Here is a 21,723-nt window from a genome sequence, read left to right as displayed (position 1 = left end):
ATGTGTTTCCTTTCAGATTAAATTTTTAAAATAAAGTTGTTAAAAGGATCTTTGGATTCCTATTGTCAAGTCACTAAAAAGTTACTATGGCAGAGAAGGGTGGAGGTGATCCAAGTACACATTAAATTCTCTGGGGCCATTTCTTCAAAAAGAATGATGGAAGACTGGGAAAGAAAGACTCAAAGTGTGAGAACTATGAATTACACAGGATTAAAAGTTGAATTCACATTTTAAAAGATTATTTGAGCACAATGCCACATGTGGCTTCCTTTTTGGATATCCTCCAGTATCTGAAAGCAGAGGCTGCAAAGGTATAGTACTTAAGCCCTTGGGCACTGGTGCCACTCGGCCTGGGTTCCGTCCTGGCTCTACCTCACACTAGCTGAATGACCTCCTCAGTTTCCTCATCTATCAAATAGGAATAATAACTATAAGGCATTTGTCTGTGTGGATTATAACAAATGGATAACATTATGAAGAATGGGAATTCCCAACACTTAATTGTGTTCATGCGGAACCTGTACATAGACCAAGAGGCGGTCATTAGAACAGAACAATGGGAAACTGCGTGGTTTAAAATCAGGAAAGGTGTGCGTCAGGGTTGTATCCTTTCACCATACTTATTCAATCTCTATGCTGAGCAGATAGTCAGAGAAGCCGGACTATATGAAGAACGCAGCATCAGGATGGGAGAAGGACTCATTAACAACCTGCGATATGCAGACGACAAAACCTTGCTTGCTGAAAGTGAAGAGGACTTGAAGCACTTATTGATGAAGATCAAAGACTACAGCCTTCAGTATAGATGCCACATCAACATAAAGAAAACAAAAATCCTCACAACTGGACTAATAAGCAACATCAGGATAAATGGAGAAGACATTAAAGTTGTCAAGGATTTCATTTTACTTGGATCCACAATCACTGCCTGTGGAAGCAGCAATCAGGAAATCAAACGACACACAGCACTGGGCAAATCTGCTTAGCAAAAGACCTCATTAAAGTGTTGAAAAGCAAAGATGTCACCTTGAAGACTAAGGTGTGCTTGACTGAAGCGATGGCATTTTCAGTTGCCTCATATGCGTGTGAAAGCTGGACAGTGAATAAGGAATACTGAAGAATTGATGCCTTTAGAGTTGTGTCGGTGAAGAATGTTGAATATGCATGGACTGCCAGAAGAAGGAACAAATCTGTCTTGAAAGAAGTACAGCCAGAATTCTCCTTTGAAGGGAGCATGATGAGACTGCGTCTTCTGAACTTTGGACATGTTATCAGGAGGGACCAATCCTGGAGAAGGACATCAGGCTTGGTAAAGTAGAGAGTCAGCGAAAAAAAGGAATACCCTCAACGAGATGGACTGACACAGTAGCTGCGAACAATGGGCTCAAACATAGCAACGATTGTGAGGATGGCACAGGACTGGGCAGCGTTTCATTCTGTTGTACATAGGCTCACTGTGAATCAAAGCTGACTCAGTAGTACTAACAACAGCAAATCCACGTAGTACCTATTTCTTAAGTAAAAAAAGGTAAAATAGAAAAGGACTTGGCAGTAAAATTGTTTCAGCTAATTCGGGAGCCTCCTCCACCCATCCCCTCACCCTTTGATGCTAAGTGCATGGGTCCTATTAAGGCAGGTTTAGGTAAGGGGTGGGTGATGTCATCATGTTCTGAGGCTTAAAGACCAGAGTGGTATTGTTACTCATTACTCATTGTATCTGTTAAATCATAATAATTACATAAGAATTTTCTTTTTTATTTCTACCAAGCTAAACTGGCAAGACGCAGTCAAGAAAGAGAAAATCTTGGCATGCTGGTCTGGTCACCTAATCAGAATCTCTCAGAGGCAAAACGTAAGTCTTCGAGCACCTTTATTTTTCACCCTTTTTATTTAAAGTAAGGTTTTAAGGCAACTTGTGGCTAAAAATCCCAAAGTATATTTCATTTCTTATAAATTCTCTTTCATTTCTCTTTTTAAAATAAATAATTTGAAGAGTTTGAAAGTACGTTTTTTTTTGTTTTCTTTTTCCACTGTGGCCTGTCATAATGACTTAAAGATTTTTAACCTTGTGGCTTCATAGTTTTCCACTTTTTCCAGAATGCTTTGTCAGTTAATACTGAAGTAACTAGGAAGAAAGACTCAGAGTAGAAAGAAAATTATAATGCAGTGTGTACCTCCTTTCAGCTGGGAATTTATGAATTTCTAAAGACAAAGAGATCATTAGATTTTTAATCTGAAGGGTAACAAAGGCCAAATGTACATTATTAGAAATAGACCTTATAATATAAGACCTGCCTAGCTGGAAGTAAAACTTTGAATTGGCAGTTTATTTGTTGTATGTGTTTAAAAGTTTATTAAGATTAATATTCTGAGCTACCTTTCTTTTTTGGGGGGAGGGAGAAAGGGACTCTATAGCTGTTAATAATATTAATTGTATTTTCAGAGTATGATTTCTTAGCTTTTCTGTCCTGTCTGTTCAGCTAATGACATACAAGATTAATTTTATATGTGATACATTCCTATAAGTTAAACTGCCATTTTCAAAGTCTTTATTTTCTTCATAACTTCATAAGAGAGAAGGTAAACTAAATCTCCTTTTTGAGATTTTCAGCAGGGTCCATGAATGGTCTTTCTGGGGTCTGTGAACTTGGAATTCACATGTAAAATTTTTGATGTAGCGCTCTTTTCTGGAGAGGGGCATTGAATTCTTTGTGGGGTCTTTGACAAAAATGGGTGAAGAACCATTGCTCTAGAACATGGCAGGGCTTAGAGAGCCATCAGTGGTAAATGTTTCTAAGGAGTCTCTTACATTGAGAGTAAAGCTTCTACCAGGATTTCCCAAATTGTGCTTTGAAGTATTAAAATAGTTGTTAACAGTTTTCCACCACCAAGTAAGTGTGAGAGATGATGCCTATTATATCCTTCTCTTGGGTGTTCAGAATCCATGCTTATATTTAGGGCTCTGAGAACTCATCGTCAAAGACACTTGTGTAATCTTTACCCCAGGATCTTGGGGTTTTTTTTGTATAGTACCCTCCATGGAACACAGGAAATTTGACTACTCTTAGTAATGTGAACTTCAGCAATAATAAAATAATTTTTTTAAGTCTAATCTAATTTTTAAAGAATATCTTAATTTTACCTTCTTCAGGCTACTATTTTATGAGTTTATAATGAAGAACAGAAGAGGAGAAGAAAGAATGCTGGCATTTCTGGTGCCTTTTTCTGTGCTAGGGAAGACCTTTTGAGTATTTCCTGAGGGTTTTTTTTTTTCTTTCTTTCTTTAAGCACTTGCAGTAATTTACAAAAATAATCTATTCCATTTTAGAACATGCTGTTCTTTCTTGCATGGAGCTGAAAATCTGCCTCCTCGTAATTTTTAAAGCTTTGTTTTCCTGATCTTTGCTAATTAAGTCTGCTTCCATATGAGTTTTAGATATTCATTCATCCTGCCTCCTTTATGACTTTAATCCACGCTAAACCTACCTAGTTGCTTTAACTTTTTTTCAGATGATATGATTCTGGGTCTTTTTACATGTCTGTTGCTCTTCTGGATACATTCCAGTCAGTCACAGTGCCCGTCTTAAATTATGATGTCCAGAACTGAAAATTAGTAATAGTGAGTGTTTGATAAGTCTGTATGCCAACCACAGAGCTAAAATGCTCTCCATGCTTCCGTATCATTCAGTCTTCAGAATGACCCAAGAGGAAGTTTTTGCCTCCATTTTACAGATCAAAGTTTCACAGTTCAAAGAGGATTGTAAAACTAACACAGGTAGTCAGTGATAGAACCAGGAGTAGTATCCAGGTTTGCTAACTCTTCCTCATGGGTCATGTTTCTAAACATTGCGCCCAGGATGGGTGTGTTAAGTCTCTTTTCCCTCTTCATTCCAGCCACGCATACTTCTGTTATTATGGCTTAAGATCGTGTTAATATCTTTTGCTGTTTATTACCCATTGGAGTCTTTGGAGTCAGAACTTTATTTATTATTTTTTTTCTAGACCTAAAAGAAAAGAGCAGAATGTGAAAAAGTTAGTGGACATTTTAAACAATGGTAGTGCCTAAAATAAATTTGCAGTTTGTAAGCCCTGCCAATATAGGTTAAAACTTTAAAAGCCATATATATATATTATATATACATATATTGTTGAAAGTTCAGAAGACACAGAAAAGTGTAAAGAAGAAAAAAAATCATCCTTTATCCCATTACTTAATGATAACCATTATTAAACATTTTGGAATATTTTCTTCAAATCTTTCTTTCTGTGCGTAGTTGCATAATTGAAATGGTGGTATGCCCATATGTGGGTGTGTATTGTCTTCTGGGTGCCCGCTAGAACTTTCACTTTGGAGCCCTGGTGGAGCAGTGGTTAGGAGCTCACCTGCTAACTAAAAGGTCAGCAGTTCAAATCCACCAGTCGCTCCTTGGAAACCCTATAGTGCAGTTCTGCTCTGTCTTATAGGGTCACTATGAGTCAGAATCAACTCAATGGCAATGGGTTTGGTTTGATTTTTGGTTTATTGTCTTCCTAAACTTTGACCTAAGTACTTCCCCGTGTCGTTAAAACCCTTTTAATACATTTTTAATAATTGTGTAATATTCCATCATATTCTGTTGAATATTTAGGTTGTTTCTAATTTGTTGCTATTGTAAAAGAAAGCTGTCCTGAAAAACTGAGTCACAGGGCATTGTCATCTTCTTTGTTTATTTTTTACTTTAATTTTTAATATTTTCTTAAACATATTCCTAGAATTGGAATTGTGGCCTGAAGAGAGTTTGTTTAAGTGCCTGAATGCAAGTATGTGAGCATAGTGTGGTTCTTTGATGTGGTTTTGGTTCTTCTTTTGTACAACTTTGGGAATCATACTCCTTGACTAGTAGTCTAATTTAAGACCTCAAAATATTTTAAATGTTAATTACAGTGTTAATGCAAACAAGTATATAAAATTTGTTCTCTTTGCCATCCATCCTCTCCTCTTCACCTCCCACCATTTATAAGCAAAAAAATAGAAGTCTTTCTTACATGCCTTTTCCATTTTAAAACAATGTGTAAGTCTTGGTTGTTTAACATTTATTCTGACTTTAAGTAGAATTAAGAGATTTGGTACGTATTTAGAGTTTTAGCAGATATCCAAAATTCTGTGTAAGATTGTCTGTAGATCCATGGCTTTTTCTGTGTTGGTTTCTTCTCAGAGGGCTGTTTAGAGTTCTGCCTCGTAGGGTTACTGAAAGTTTTAAAAATTATCTTGTGATTATAAAAATAAATGCTGATTACAGAAAATTCAAACAATACAGAATGTATAATGTAGCTGGGGAAAGCCTCCCATAGCTGCTATTTACAATGCATGTATTTTCCCTAAAATTTTAATACCTATTAACAAGTACTTAAGATTTTTATCATAAAATATGAGTTGTTTAGCAATTTGTTCTTAATATATCTGGGGCTTTGTACCATCTCAGTGCATTTGCTGAATTTTTAACTGTAACAAATATGAACATACCATAATTTAGCCTTTTTTGGGGGGTGGGGGACAGATATTTGAAATCTTTTTCTTTCTTTTTGTAAAACTCTTTTAATAAAAGCTGCAGTGAACATTCTCATTTATTTCTTTAGGATAAACCCCTAGAAATAGAATTCCTAGGTCAAGGGACAAATATATTATTTCTTTTAAACGAAAAAAACAAAACTCAGTGTCTAGAATTTTAAAAAGTAAAAAAAATCCAACTTTCCCCAAGTTAACCACTGTTAATTTTCTGAATGTCTGTTAGTCCCTATAAAAAATAAAAAAAAAAACAGTTGCCATTAAATGGACTCTGACTCATGGCAGCCCCATGTGTGTCAGAGTAGAACTGTGTTCCTTAGGGTTTTCAATGGCTTGTTTTTTTTGGAAGTATATCACCCAGGCCTTCCTTCTGAGGCACCTCTGGGTAGACTCCAATCTCTCCAACCTTTCGGTTAACAGCCAAGCAGTTTAATCGTTTGGACCACCCAGGGACTCTCTTAATCCCTATAGATTTGTCTTTTTTTCTGGAATGACTTGACAGCAACTAATAACAGCAGACATATGAGTGTTCCATAATTTAAGCATTTCTGAACAGTGCTGCAGTGAACATTCTGTGGGTGTGTCTGTAAGTCAGATTCTTAGAAGTTGAGTTGCTAGACCAAATGGTACATATATTTTAAATTTTGGTGGATTTTTCCAGATTTCCTCTAAAGAGATATATGTATGTGTGTCTGTTTTCCAAAACCTCCCTAGCACTAGGTATATTAATTTTTAAAACTTTGCTGAACTGATGGATTTCATAAATTATTACTAAACTTAAACATTGCTTGGAAAGACATTACTACTGTTTAATTCTTTTTATGCCTTATTCCATTTTTTAATTTAAATATGTATATATGCATAGCTAAAATTTGTTAATCTTATTGTGATTTAAATATATATGTGTATGTGTGTATATATATACATATGTATGTGTGTGTATATATATATGTATAAATAAATTTATTAATCTTATTTGTGGCTCCTAGTATACTTTCACACTGAAAAAGGTCCCCCTCCCACCCAAAAAAAACAAACTACATATGTATATACCTGTGTTTTCTTGTTATCCTGTTCCCCCCTCCCCATTTACATATCTGCTCTATTTGGAATTTATTGAATTATTCTTTTCCTTTCACTTGTATTAAACTCAGAGGTACTTTGGTCTATGTTGGGCCCTTGATTTTTATTTGATTGATCTATCTGTTTGATTCCTGCTTTAGTACCATTTTCATTCTTTTCAGTTATCGTGGCTCAGTATTTATTCATCTAGGTGAATCTTAGACTCATGATGTTAAGTTCCCTCCAAAAGTATCTCTGTGGGGACTGCAGGTAGTCCCCGACTTACGACGGGGTCCCATTTTGACAACTTTGTCGTAAGTCGGTTCTGACGTTAAGTCAAATACCTCTTTTTTTTTTTCAAGTTTTCATTATTAATTGCCTTTTATTATCAGTATCTTTATGAATCTAATCTTTATTTGTCTTTGGGGGTTGGAAACATTACGTATGAACTTAAAGATTATGACATCAGCAAATTATGTGCTGTAGCATTGTGTGTAGTACTTATTACCAGCAATAATGTACAAAAACAGAAAAGGACAGTCGAAGTGTGGTTCATTGTAACTCGAATACGTCATAAGTCAGGGACCATCTGTATATTGAATTTGAGTTTATCTAGTGAGAAGTGATTTTCATTCTTTTTTTTTTAATTGTACTTTAGGTGAAGGTTTACAGAACAAATAGTTTCTCATTAAACAGTCAGTACACATATTGTTTCATGACATTGGTTAACAACCCCACGACATGTCAACCCTCTCCCTTCTCTTTTTTGATGAAAATACACATAGCCAAAGATACACCATTTCAAAAATTTCTACATGCACAATTCAGTGACATCGATTACGTTCTTCAGTTGTGCTGCTATTCTCACTTTAGATGAAGGTTTACAGAACAAAATAGTTTCTCATTAAACAGTACACATGTTGCCCTATGACAATGGTTAACAACCCCACTACCTGTCAACACTGTCCTTAGTCAACTTTGGGTTCCCTATCACTAGCTTTCCTGTCCTCTTCTGCCTTCTAGTCCTTGTCCCTGGACTGCTGTGCCTCATTAGTCCCATTTTGTTTTATGGGGCGATTTTCATTCATTTTTATGGAGCAGCATTGTGTGCCTGGAGTCAGGTGTTAGAGATTCCAGAAATTTATAGTCTAATAGAGAGAGAGAGAGAGAGAAGAAAATGAACATGTAAACAAGTAATTTACATGTATTTTCTCTAGTCAAACTCATCTTTTTTTAGAGGTGAAAAACTGAGGTCTAGGAAGTTAATTGCTGAAGGTCCCACAGCTGGTTAGGAGTAGAGTACGGGCTAGATCTCTGGTCTCCAGACTGCACTTTATTTATGTTCACGTATCTGCCTTCATTTGCTGCTTCATTTAATAAACTGTAATTGAATACTTAAAGCATCGCTAATACTACGCTAGTTGCTTTGTGTGCTGTCTAAAATAAAACGTTTAATGGATATACAACCTGTACACACCTAGTGGGCCTAGAACAGTGTGCCTTGTAGAGAGATTCATTACATGTAGAGGAAATGTGAATGATTCCAAGCAACATAGATAGGAATCCGAAAAACCCATTGCCATCAAGTCAATTCCGACTCATAGCAGCCCTACAGGACAGAGTAGAACTGCCCCACAGGGTTTCCAAGGTGCAGCTGGTGGATTCGAACTACTGACCTTTTGGTTAGCAGCTGAATTTTTAACCACAGTGCCACCAGGCCTCCATAGATAACAAGAGGGTTTAAATAGTATTATATTAAATGATTGTGGAAACTTCCTTACTGAAAGGAAACCCTGGTGGTGTAGAGGTTAAGAGCTACGGCTGCTAACCAGAAGGTCAGCAGTTCGAATCCACTGGGTGCTCCTTGGAAACCCTATGGGGCAGTTCTCCTCCGTCCCGTAGGGTCACTATGAGTTAGAATCGACTTGATGGCAGTGGTTTTTTTAAATGGACTTAATGATAATTACTTGATGAAAGAGTGACATGAGATTTAGGGGACACAGGAATGAGTGAAGTAAAAATAAACATCATCATGTGGTGGAATCTGGAGCTTTGGCAACAGTGAGAAAGAAATAGAAAATTGCTCACTAACTGGACAGTAGGACAGTTGGTCTTACATTGTTTTAGCATCCAGCATCTCTCTGTACCATTTTGTGTTCTGTTGCTGCCATTGGGACCCAGCATAAAACTCTTAACTTTTCCTCAGTGGGAAAAAGGAAAGCTTTGGAGACCATTGGCATTTGAGTAAAAGGTAGAAGAATGAATAGGAGTTTGCAGGATGGATATGGGGCACAAATGCACTCTAAACAGGAGAAATGATGGCATGCATTTGTATCTGTAAAGGCAGGGAGATAGGGGGATTGGAGGGAGAGTCCAGTGCTTTAGTTTTGAGACCCGCCTGGCTGGGACACATATTGTCTTTGGGGGAGTGAGAAGGAGTGACACTGAAAAGGCAGGCCAGCTTTTAAAGAGATGAAGATCCCCTGAAGGATTTTTGGCTAGAAGGGGTAAGATTTATACTAGAAAGCTCACTGACAGCCCTGTGGTTTAGAGAATAGGAACTAGAGGTGGTAAGTTGTTGATACAGTTCCAGGCGAAAGAAGTAGATGCCCTAACCAGGCTAGTGCTGTTAAAGGGAGGTTTGATGGGTTTAGGAAGTCAAATCAGCAGCGGAGACAGAGATCACAGCAGCATGGGGTTAGGTAGGCAGTTCAGGTGGCCTTTAACACGCCTGCTAACCAGAAGGTCGGTGGTTTGAACCCACCAGCCGCTGCACGGGAGAAAGATGTGACAGTCTGCTTCCGTAAGGATTTACAGTCTTGGAAACCCAATGAGGCAGTTCTGCTCAGTCCTGTGGGGTCGTTATGAGTTGGAATCAACTCGACGGTAGTGGGGTTTTTGTTTGTTTAAAGCATGATACTACGTTTATTCCACAGATTTCTATTGAAGAGACCAACTAGGCATTCTGTTTCTGTGATATGACTTCATCTCCCGGTTGGCTCTGCTCCCCAGACCCCGTTGTGATTGTGCAGATGCTCTCTTGCATGGATGCTCCACCCGCTTCCCCTCCCCCATCTTTGGGCATTCTCCTCACCCCATTCCAGACTGCCCTCCCTTGAGGACTCCCTTCTCACCCCACTTCATCTCTACCCCAGATGCTCAGCTCTAACTAATGGCTTTCAGACTGGCTTGCTGGGGAAGAGGAAGAGGGAACCCCTGATTTTGACAGAAAGACCTAGGCCAGTTGCTGTCAGGTTGACTCCCAGCTCATGGCAACCCCATGTGTGTCAGAGTAGAACTGTGCTCCATAGGGTTTTCAGTGGCTGATTTTTCAGAAGTAGATCGCCAGATCTTTTTTCCCAGGCACCTCTAGGTAGACTCAAACCTCCAACCTTCTGTTAACAAACAGCTGAGCACGTTAACCGTTTGCACCACCCAGGGACTCCAAAGACACAGGGGTCTCCTGCTATTTTCGTACTCTGCCAGCACACCAGGCTCCATAGTGCACCCTGTGTCACCCAGTCCCAAGTGACTGGTCGTTCTGGTCCTCTTGGCAACTAGCACCGCTTCTTCTCTCCTGGGGGTCCTGCGGCTCTGGAGGCAGTAGCATGACTTCTCACACTCCTTGCTTGCATGTAGAGAATCAGTTGAAAGTTAGCAAAACAAAGTGATACTGGTAACAAGAAATCTAAAAAGACTTACTAGATAGGTAGTCTTGTCTTCTTTGACATGTATGTAGAGTCAGGCCAGATCTTAGTCCCAGTCTTGTTCCTTTTACTGATTTGTAGAAAACAAAAAAGGTTACCAAGGCAGCCGTGTTCAAATGTAATGCAGAACTGTGGCCTGGGAATTCTTAAAAGGGAGTCTTAAGAGGATTTTAAACACAAATGGGATCATACTTATAGTTTTTCAGCTTTAATTTTTCCTGTAATTAAAAATTAAACTGAGTTTTGATGCTGAATGATATTCTGTTCTGCACCTTAATTTGTTTAACCATGTCCCATTGTTGAACATTGAGCTTTTTTTTTTTTTTTTTTCAGTTTTTCCCTACTATAAATAACATGCGAGCAGGAATTTATAATGTGCTTTTCCAGTAGAAAAGAAAGTCTGCCCTCATTCTGCAGCTCAGGTTTCCCACTTAAGTGCATTCATGTTTCTTTTTCTCCGGCATTATAATAATTGGAATTAATTACTTGTGTAATTATTTCTCTTTCCAGCCTGACTGTAAGTTCCATGAGGGCAGAGATTGTTTATTTTAATCATGACTATATAAGTAGCACTGGACACACAGTAGGCCTGAGAATGTTGTTGAATCAATGAATAATAATTAAATGTGAAATATATTAGTTTATTATAAAATATCACTCTGCTGCAACCTACTTTGAAAGCTCTTAAAGAGCCTGTCTTTACAACAGTGCTTACTGAGGGTTTCTGTACTGGAAAAAGAAAAACTCCTCTCAAGATTCAAGCATTGAAAATGGTAGGACATACTGTGGGATAATCTGCCCCCTCCCAGCACACGTGCTGCACGCCATACTCTCACTATACCCTCACTGTATCCACACTGCACCCTCATTGCACCCTCACTGCACTCTCACTGTACCCTCACCACACCCTCACTGTACGCTCACTGCAGCCTCACTGCACCACTGTGTACCTGAGCTTCCAGTCCCAGGGCCTATAGAGGGGAAGTGACCTGTTTTCCTGCTTTTTATAAGCAGAGCCTTGTTTGTACATGTATACATGTACTACTACTTGTAACATAGCCTCCCACTGTGTTTCCCTCATACATACATGTACACGTGTGCACACATAGGCAGAACAGGGAGGGGCCTAAGAACCAGTATCTTAAACAAGTTTATGAGATAATTCTGATCAGTCAGGATTGGGACTGCTAAATTGGAGCACAGCATTGATGGGGTTAAAGGACTGGGTTTGGTATTCCTTGTTAAACCAGTTGTATGGCAGTAAATTGTACCCCCACCTCTAGATGAATCTCTCAAATATTTATGAAGGAAATTAACTTTACTACTTTACATTTATATATTTTGATTACCCTACTACTTTGTCTTATAGGTAGCTCAACCAGCAAGTTCCTGACGGAAATCAGGATTTTGACTCATGGTCCCAGGCTATCTCCACCGTAGGCTTCTGTGAGGTTAGGGGAGAATCAACGGTGTCAGTTTTCTTATTTTTTCCCCCTTTTAATGTCAGAGGATGTTTACTCTAGTCAAGGGAGATACTGTCCTTGTTTTAAACATAGTTCCTTCCTTCAGCTCATAGTTTACAGAGCAAAACATAAATTGGAGCAAACGAAATTATTTTGAGTACTCAGTTGCCCGCTTAGGGACTCAGTCATCCAGTGAGTTGGCTTGATGTGAACGAGATGGAGAGGGAGGGTGTGTCACTGCACTGATTTGTTCTTTACCATGCATTTTGGGCATTTTTAATGAGAGGAGGTATATTGTCTTGATTAAAAAAAAAAACCAAACCCATTGCTTATCGAGTCGATTCTGACTCATAGCAACCCTGTAGAACAGAGTAGAACTGCCCTATAGGGTTTCTAAGAAGCACCTGGTGGATTCAGACTGCCAACCTTTTTGTTAGTAGCCAAACTCTTAACCACTGAGCTACCAGGGCTCCTTGTCTTGGTAAATCATAGCTAAATGTGATTCTAGTGATTATTCATTTTAAAAAACGTGAGATTCTACATATGATGTATATTATATAGTACAGATCCATCTTACATAAGGATACATAAGAAAGTAAATATTTAAACTTTCTGGAAGGATACATGAATATATGTGTACTGAGGTAAGAATGGAGGGAAGCTCTTATCGTTTTTCTCTTAGGATTTAATTTTTTTTTTTAATGCAGCACACACAAAAAGGTTTAAATTTAACATTTAAAATTAAAAAAATTACTCATAAAATATTAACACTGGAAGAGATTTTTAAGGTCATATGGTCAATCTACTTTTCTACCAGTAAGTAAAAATACGGTACAGAGAGGAAGGGGAATGTAGGATGTATCCAGTCATATACTTGAAACTGGAGGAAGGAGATAGTATACAGTTTAGTTGGGAATAGATGCCAGAAGCTGAATCTAAATATGTATAGTCGAGTATGATATTCATATTTCTTATCTCCAGCAGATCAGATTGTGTGAAACTGGGTGGGATTTTGTAGAATTAACTGATAGGTGGTGGTGGGGCCTCATTCTATAACTACATTAAGAAATAGCCTCTTCATGAGACTAGTGGAATCCCTACGACTGTTTGCCCTGAGATACTCTTTAAACCTTGAACAGAAACTGTACCCTGAAAACACCTTTTAACTAAATAGCAAGTTAGGTCAAAAAGTAAAGAATTCACCCTTGAGAACTGTGATTTTTAAAAAATGTTCTGTCTGAGGCCAAAGAACAGTTACTGTACAGCATAGTTAGAGAACAGTCACTCTACAGCATAGATGAGACGGTTGAGAACAGTGAGACTAAATTGACAGGAGTGGAACAACGAGAACGGAAATCACGAGAATGTTGACACAACGAAGGAATGTAACTGGTGTCACTGAACAGTATCTGTAGAAATTGTTGAGTGGGAACCTGTTTGGCTGTGTATACTTTCACCAGAAATACAAGAACATATTTAAAAAGAACACAAAACCTCTTCAAAAATAAATTGCATTGTATTGCTGTCTTTGAAGGACTGGTTGATTATATAAATGCTCTGGCAAAGCCCTTTAACGCCATTAATGTTGGGTGCTCTTGAGTCACTTCTGACTCACAGCGACCCTATAGGACAGACTAGAACTGCCTCCATAAGGTTTATTAGGCTGTAATCTTTCTAGGAGCAGATCTCCGAGTCTTTTTTTCCGCTGAGCCACTGGTGGGTTTGAAGGGCTGACCTTTTGGTTAGCTGTGGAGCACTTAATCGTTGCTGTACTCCAATTTAGTAGCTCCCAATCCTGGTTGATCAGAAGCATCTCATAAGCTTCTCTAGTGTATATGTATATGTGTGTGTGTTTTCTTGTTTCTTGTGCCTTCTTTACTCCCCCTAAAGATAGATGTAAGGAGCCCTGGTGGCCCAGTGATTAAACATTTGGTTGCTAACGGAAAAGTCGGCAGTTCGAACCCACCAGTGGCTCCGTGGAAGAAAAGACCTGGTGGTCTGCTCCTGCAAAGATTACAGCCTAGGAAACCCTTTGGACAGTTCTGCTCTGTCCTATAGGGTCACTATGAGTTGGAGTTGACTTGGTGGCACACAACAGCAAAGATAGCTATTGAGAGATGTTAACTGTAGTAATGTCTGTGCCCACCAGGTGGCATAATTGTTTTGCTTGAATGATTTGAGCTGGTTTTGATTCTCAGTGAGTTACAGTGATAACTCATTTCTTATTTTAATCATAAAAGGAGTAAAAGGAAATGCCATGATGTTATCGTATTCTTGAAGAAAATTTTGGCATGCTCAGTTTGAGTTAGGAGAGAAAAACTGGTGCCATGTTTCCCCTGCAGTACCTGATGCTACTGCAAATGTTAGGATAATTTTTAAAAGCTGCGTTAAAGCTGTGGCTCTGTCCTCAGACCACCTCAGGCTGGCCTCCCATTGCTCTGTGTAGAATACGCAAGACCACAAGGTGTTCTGAATCTCTGCAGTATGGGGGAGGGGTGAGTTGAGGTTACTGTGGCAATTTTCATCTGTATCCTTCCCCTTTTTGCAGTAGAATTTGAGACTCTTACTAATGATACTAAGGGCATTTAGTTCGTTGGATTAAAACATGAATATAGAAGAAGGGAAGCTCAGCACAAGGCCACCATCTGTCTCTCATCCTCTTTCTGTCACTTTCTTCATCAACCACAGTTATTCTTAACTCCATTCAAGCTAGATAGAGTGTGTTGATCAGCCTTGCTTAGTCCCCTGTCATGTGCAGCCTGGTCTCCTTATCTGAAATGCCCTCCTTCCTCTATCTCCTCTACTCAAGAGATGGATAGCACAGAGAGATTCAAGGTCATGGTTTCTGGGGTCGGACTGTCTGAGTGTATGTAAGTTCTGTTTTTGCTGTTTACAAGCTCTGTGACCCTGGGCAAGTTACTTAACTTCTTTGAGCCTCATTTTCCTCATTTGTGAATGGGATGATAATAGAATTATTGGAAAGAATTAAAAAAATAATCCTTGTAAAGAGCTTAGAACAATGGTTGTTGTCATATAGTAAACTCCTGTGAGCCCAGCTCCAACTGGGTCCCATTCTCTATGCTCAAGGAGAGGGAATAAATGATTCCAACATTATTTCCTAAATCAATGTTTAGGAAGCTTTTCTTCACTTACCTTCATTATTATTTACAGATTATTTTGCATTTCCATGCTGTCCTACGTCTACACTGTTTTTTCATGTATTAATGTTCTCTCCAGTTACCTGTGTGTTAGCTTAAGCTGCTGCAGGAAATGGATTAATTTTTGCTTTTGTATTTTGGCCTGGTATTTAATACCGTGTTTTGTACATAGGAAGCACAGTTCAGTTAAATGTTTGACTAAGCTTTAGGAGTTGTGTAAGTTTGAGTGAGGAACACACGCATACGCGCACATACTGTGTTTAGGTGATCTTTAGCACAGCAGCATAACTTACTTACCTCTGTGCTCTCCACATGCGAGTTCTTGTCTCTTCCGAAAAACCATGGGCTTGGACAGTCCTTGTAGTCGTTAGAGAATCAGCGTGATTCATATCTTTATTTATCATAATTTAAGATTAAACAACTCTCCTTGGCTTAATAGGAATTTCCAGGTTTTAAAAAATACTGCATGTATGCAATTATGGAATTGTTATTAAAGCAGAGGACAGTTAGCCCAGTGATTGATGCTTCCGCTTCTGTGACAGATTAAAATGTCAGATAAACTGTACAAGGCAGTCCTGCACATTCTCCCACACAGGTGACTCCCTGGGACTGTCCTGAGAGTTGGGAGAGGCTGGTGCGTACATGTGCCCAGGCCCAGAACATTTCTCAGCATTTCCTGAAGCCATGTGAACTTTGCCCCTCATCATGATCACAGTTCACATGACAGATCTCTGGCGCACTGTGGCTCCTCACTCCCAGACTGGGATTAACTCTGGATTGCCTTAGTCTTTTGAGGGTGAAATCAAGATTATTACTCTCAGAGATAGAACTTATTGGAAAAGTCCCCAGGGATCCCTACTGTATTGGCTTCAGAGCAGTTTGTCTCAGGTAGCTTGTATTACTCTTGCTCCTCTTTCTGTTTGATCTTTTATTCATCTACCTTAACCGTCTCGTTATCTTTCTATGTTTTTTATGAGGGCAGTTGAGAATGGGTTTTGTTTTCTTAAATTGGAAGCTTATTTTGCTTTACTTAAGGAAACCACTTAGGAGGTGTTATAGAATACACTTTCCATTTTCTTCACTGCCCTACTGACATACACTATAAAGGAGCAGGGTGTGTAGTGGACACGGAGCATTCTAGAAATTATAGTAGGTAGCTGTGCCCTTCTGATTATTAAAGAGAACAAGAACTGAGGACTGGAGTAGGAAAGCAGCAAGAAACAATGCCTGTCACCAGCATTATTTGTGCAGATGGCTGTATCTACTGGGGAGAGCTAATTCCTGGAAAGGTCAAGGAAATTACTTAAGGTAATACAGTAATTAAATGTAGTGCTTACTGTGTGCTAGGCACTGCGATCTGAACTCAGTTTATCAAGAGGTAGAGATAGTATTTGACCTGGGGCTTTCTTGTTGTTGAGTGCCATCGCTTTACCCCATACCTAAACTGTGCTGCCTTTTACCTTGCTGGGGGAAGAACCCAAAATGTTGCCATTGTACGTATCACAGTATCCCAAGTGGTCATTCAGTAAGTGTTTGCCTAATGTTAGTTAGGCAGTGAAGACAGAAGAATGAAAGGTGTATTTGCTGATGGGTGTCAGATGGTAATTCATTTACAGATTACAAGGCTTTCCATATATTAACTCATTTCATCACAACCTTCAGAATACCTGGCAGAAATGGCCAGTGACCGCACTTAAGTAGCTATAACTGTAGCGTTCTATCTTCCTTTACTTTAGATTTGAGTCCTCAGGGTGATCTCCAAGAAAATCTGAAAGGTATGTGATTTTTAAAGGCTACCTTAGTAAGAATGTCTTCTGTTTACAGCATTGCAAATGTTATAGCCAACCTCAGCTGCTGCAGTCAGAATCCACCTTGTCAGTCAGTTTTACTTTTACTACCTCCTGCCAATTCTCATGTTAGAAAACAAAACCAAAAGAAAATAGAGTAGCGTGCAAAGATGCTTGTAATTTTTCAGCTAAATCTAGTTGGAGACAATGCACCTAAGGCTTTTTATGCCCTCGACTGGTTCAGCGGAGCAGACTACTGAGCAGGCAATGTCTGCCAGCACCGTGGGATCTGGCGACTGGCTCCTGGGCAGGCACTGCAGGGCCTCCTGCACCCGGCCAGCCTGTGTGCTGAAGTGCTTAAAGGTCATGTGACACACTGTGTGACCCTGCACACATTCCCTACTCAGCTAAGGTAAATATTGTGTTTGGAAATCTGTGTGCACAGAGGTGAAATTGTGCAGAAGTTTGGGGTTACTTGTCAACAAATATTTATTAAAAGAAGGAAGCCTGAAAGCCATTATTAGACAGTAAATAAGCAGGCCTTTTCCAGGGTTGACCCTGAAGTCACTGTAGATTGTTTTCTCTCTTTCCCCTCACATATTCTTGACCCAGAGTTCTTGAACACCTTTCCTTACCCGTTTTTTGTCTTCTGCTCTCGTGTGCTGCCCCACTCATTGAGGTCTTTGCCGGTGCACACGGCCACCTTCCGTGCAGCCTCACAGGAGCATCTTTAGAAACTTAGAGCACTCTTCTCTTATTTGACAGAACCCACCCTACTGTGAAGTAAAACCAAGCAACATGTTTTGGAATAATCATCCCCCCCACCTCCGCTTTTAATCACTAGTTTCAACTTTTGTAACAAACTAAAATCATTTAGGTTGTAATTAGTTAGCTTTCAGGTAAATTGAAATTCTAGTATACTCTGGGTGAAGTAACCAGTTAGTTTGCAGTCATTATAGAGGTTAAAAAAAAAGAAATAGAAAATTAGTGCCTTAGTATTGAAATTAATATTGAGTTGCACTATAGGTGATTATTAACTGTTTGAATTAGGTTGACTTTTTCTTTTGTCGATGGAAACATTTTTGTCCAGATTGTAAGAATATATACTAATAAAAGTGTTTGAATTCTTATTCACAATTGATTTCTTTTTCCTAAATTGATTGTCAGTTATACTGTGGTTAGGAGGATAGTTATGGCATAATTGAATAGCATAATGAAATTTAGAAGATCTGACTTTTAATTTATTAGATTTCTTCTATTTACTATCAAGGAGTCCCTGAGTGGCATAAACGGTTAAGCACTTAGCTTGCTAACTGAAGGGTTGGCAGTTCGAACCCACCCAGAGGCGCCTTGAAAGATAAGCCTGGCAATCTGCTTCCGAAAGGTCACAGCCATGAAAACCCTACGTAGCAGTTCTACTCTGTAGCACGTGGGGTTGCCATGAGTCAGAATTGACTCAGTGGCAACCGTTTTTGGTTTTTTATTTACTAGCTGTGTGACAATAGGCAAGTGAACCACTCTGAACCTAGTTTCTCAACTGTATGTTCGGTCACTGTACTTCTCCCTCCCTTACTGGGGTTGTAGGGTTCCAAGTGAGGTCGTGACTGACAGCGTAAGTTGGCAAAACCAATTTGATGTATTAAGGGTACGTGCACTTTGACAAAGATATCTGTATGGGAACGTTCATGGCAGTGTATAAGAGAAAAAACTGGACAGTTTAATGTCCGTGACTAAAGGACTAATTAAATAAGGTAAATGAGTGCCATAGATACGGAAAGATACCACATACTGTCAATAAAAACAAGTCACAAAAAGCAAGTTTAGTAAGACCGCATTTCTATTTTTAAAAGAATCTATCATCAGAGAAGATCTGGAGAGATAATCTGAAACTGTTACTGGTCACCTGGAAAGTGAGATTTAGGGGAGAGAGGGAATAAGGTGTAGTGGCGGTTTTATTTATAATTCATATGTAAAGACAGATCATACATGACTATAAGGTAGTGCTATTGACTGTTTTTGTTAGTTGCCAGCAAGTCAATTCAGACTCACAGCAACCCCATGCAACAGCGTAGACCTGCCCCTTAGGATTTTCTTGACTAATCTTCATGGGAGCAGATCACCAGGTCTTGCTTCTTCAGAACTGCTGGGTGGGTTCGAACCCAGAACCTTTTGGTTAGTAGCCAAATGTGTAGCCAGAGCACCACCAGCGGTATGCCTGGGAAGAAAGACTAGAAAACCCTTAGGGAGGAAGTAGATTCACCTTTGTGGATGGCATCTTCTCCTGGGCCTGAGCCAGTCTTTTCTGTGGTGTTTTCCTTAGTGCTTGACAGCTAGCTCTTGCCCCTTATGTCGAAATTATCTACCTGTGCCTAGCTCCCCTACTAGACTCTTAAATTCCTGAGGGCCCAGCCATGCCGCCTCTTTTATAACCCCAGTACCTCGCCTAGAACATATTGATTGTAAATAGATACTTGTTGAACTGAAACATTTGTTCAAATAAATTTATGATTAGTTCTGCCTATGCTGAACTAAAATGTTCTCTTCATTTTGTCCCTTCCCCCTGTTATAACTTGGGGCTGCTTGTCCATCACTGTCTATGTAGTAGTACACCCAATGCTTCCTAACCCTGAAGTTCTTTGAGAGTTCTTTTGTGGCAATAATAGCTTCATTATTGGGCCTCACCTTGTATTGCTAGGCTTTTTTTAAAGAGCCATTGCCTTTATTTATTTTAACTTTTTATTATGGAAATCACACACGAAAGTAAAGAGAATACTGTGAACTCTTATGTAACTATCTCCTACTCTAAATTATTAACATTTTGCTGATTTTATTTCATAGGTCTTTCCCCTTGCTCTTCTTTCTTGGAGTATTTTAAAGCCCATACTGGGCATTGTGTCATGTCTCCATAAACACTGTAATATGATAAGGACTAAAAAAAAAAAAATACCATTTTCACATCTGACAAAATTAGAAATAATTTCTTTACAACACCTAAAACCCAGTTGTAAGGCACTTTTCCCTCATTACCATTGCAAGGTGCTTTTTAACTTTTTAGGTTAATACACTAACTGCAAGGTAGTAGTGTTCTGACTTCACAGATGGAACTCTGAATCTCAGAGCAGCTTAGTGTTTTGTTCAGGGCTGCAAGCTGGTGAGCTGAGTGATAAGGTCCTTAGGAGCTCAGGACTCAGTGATGGACAGCTTATACAAAATTTGGAATTCATCTCTAAGATTTTTTTTTTAATACATAAAAATAGCATACTTGTTCTTTAGCCTCAGCTAAGACTAAAAATGAACCCTGATTTCATTTTCTTTTTATTTCTAAATAATTATTTTTCGAAGTACGAAAGTAATACTTGTTTGTTGTAGAAAATTGAAGTAGAGTCAAGTTTTGTTTTTTTTTTAAGTAAGAAAATAATTGTAATATCTAGAGGCAACTACTTTTAATATCTGAGTATATTCTTCCAGCCATTTCTCGGTGGGCTTTATATATGCAGGATCCTTGATGAGATCCTTTTATATGATGCTATTTTGTTACCTTCTATTCTCTATTCTTAGTCTTGTGCATGGCAGGCTTGAAATATATATGTGTATATGTATATATGTATCTGCATATATATGTGTGTATATATATCAATCAATGTCAGTTCCAGCAGACATAGACTGCTCTGTTCCTCAGTCTGTTTACTGGTCTCTGGTCTTGTTTTTCAGTGGACGAATACATTGCCATTGCTAAAGAGAAGCATGGGTACAACATGGAGCAGGTAATGACATGATTTTCTTTTATTAACAATGGGTTTTTGTAGCCAACCCATTAATTTTTTTTCTTTTCTGTGTTGAGTAGCAATGTTTCCTCGTTAGCAATATTTTGGTGGTTACTAGCAGTGTTACACAAGGAAGCTCTGGTCACTTTTGCTGTTTGAGGTGAGTATTTGAGGTCTCTGTGATTCGATCTGCGGGTCTGCAGCAGTTTGGGCAGTTGCCGTTGAAGGGGCACCACACTGTCTAATTGTGATGTGCTTGCCATTCTTCTGATTGTGTGATTTTTTTTTTTCCCCCCGAGCCATATTATCCGAGTCAGACCTACAGTGTTTTAATATTCATTATTCTGAATCACTTTCAGGTTGTAAAAAATTGGACTAAGTGTAAAAAAAAAAAAATTGGAGCCTATTGATGAGAAATCCACAAAATTTATTTTTCTCCCAAAATGTGATGACATCTTATTTCGGCCTTATTTCTAACTATTTCAAGCATATTTAATGGGATTTGTGTTTTCCATGGCATTGATCTAGGTCCTACAGCCTGTACGTTACTATCATTTCTCATTCAGCCCAAGGCCAGAAGGCATGACTATTTTAGGTTGTATCAATTGTACTCTTTCTTCCATCCCTGGCCTTACTTTTAATTATTCTGCCCTGGTCATTAAAGGCACTTTAAGAAAAACCAGGAACAATAAAATATTCCTAGAATCTTTCAAAGCAAGAAATGTATGCTTCTCTTTTTCTAAATCCTGAACATCAACTTCACTAGATTGCTCAGAAAATCCTCGATTTTAAATTCTATTTAGAAAGTATAATTATTATTTGGTGTTTGCAAAATATACTTGTTTGAATTCTTAAGGAATTTAGTCTTCAAAAGTATGATCATTTTTACTTTAGAATTGTAATATGGGAAATTTTCTCAGGAAAGTGTTCCTGAATTCTCTCTCTTTTGTTTCTGATTTGTTCCTTACCCATTTGTATATTTTTTCCTTCGTGAGCTGAAAAGATGTATAATGGTTTATAAACGACTTTCTCCTTTCATAGACAGAGGCATTAGTATGTGCATGTTAAGGGTACAGATTCTGGGGCCACTCTGCTTGGATTTGGATCCTGCTTCAGCCACTTACCTGCAAGTTAGTTAGTAATATCTCAGGGCCTCGATATTCTGATTTGAGAAGTGGGAATAACAGAGCTTGCCTCTCAGGGCTTGTGAAATAAATGAGTTATGTACAAAAAGCTG

At 38.7% G+C, this 21,723-nt stretch overlaps 1 protein-coding gene across 2 annotated transcripts in view; it reads left to right on the top strand.

The window, feature by feature from the left end:
• Nucleotides 1–21,723, top strand: part of RCOR1 (REST corepressor 1) — a 109,064-nt gene that overhangs the window by 67,762 nt on the left and 19,579 nt on the right. For both annotated transcript variants that reach the window (XM_004376708.2, XM_023731772.1), the window contains exons 3-4: nt 1,769–1,852; nt 20,434–20,486. In XM_004376708.2, the coding sequence (XP_004376765.1) occupies nt 1,769–1,852; nt 20,434–20,486 (137 nt within the window). The remainder of the gene's footprint in view (nt 1–1,768; nt 1,853–20,433; nt 20,487–21,723) is intronic.

Source organism: Trichechus manatus, unplaced genomic scaffold, assembly GCF_000243295.1.
Source record: "Trichechus manatus latirostris isolate Lorelei unplaced genomic scaffold, TriManLat1.0 scaffold00045, whole genome shotgun sequence".
Lineage (NCBI taxonomy): Eukaryota > Metazoa > Chordata > Mammalia > Sirenia > Trichechidae > Trichechus > Trichechus manatus.
Note: the sequence above shows the minus strand (reverse complement) of the source record. Positions and strands in the feature narration are given on the sequence as shown.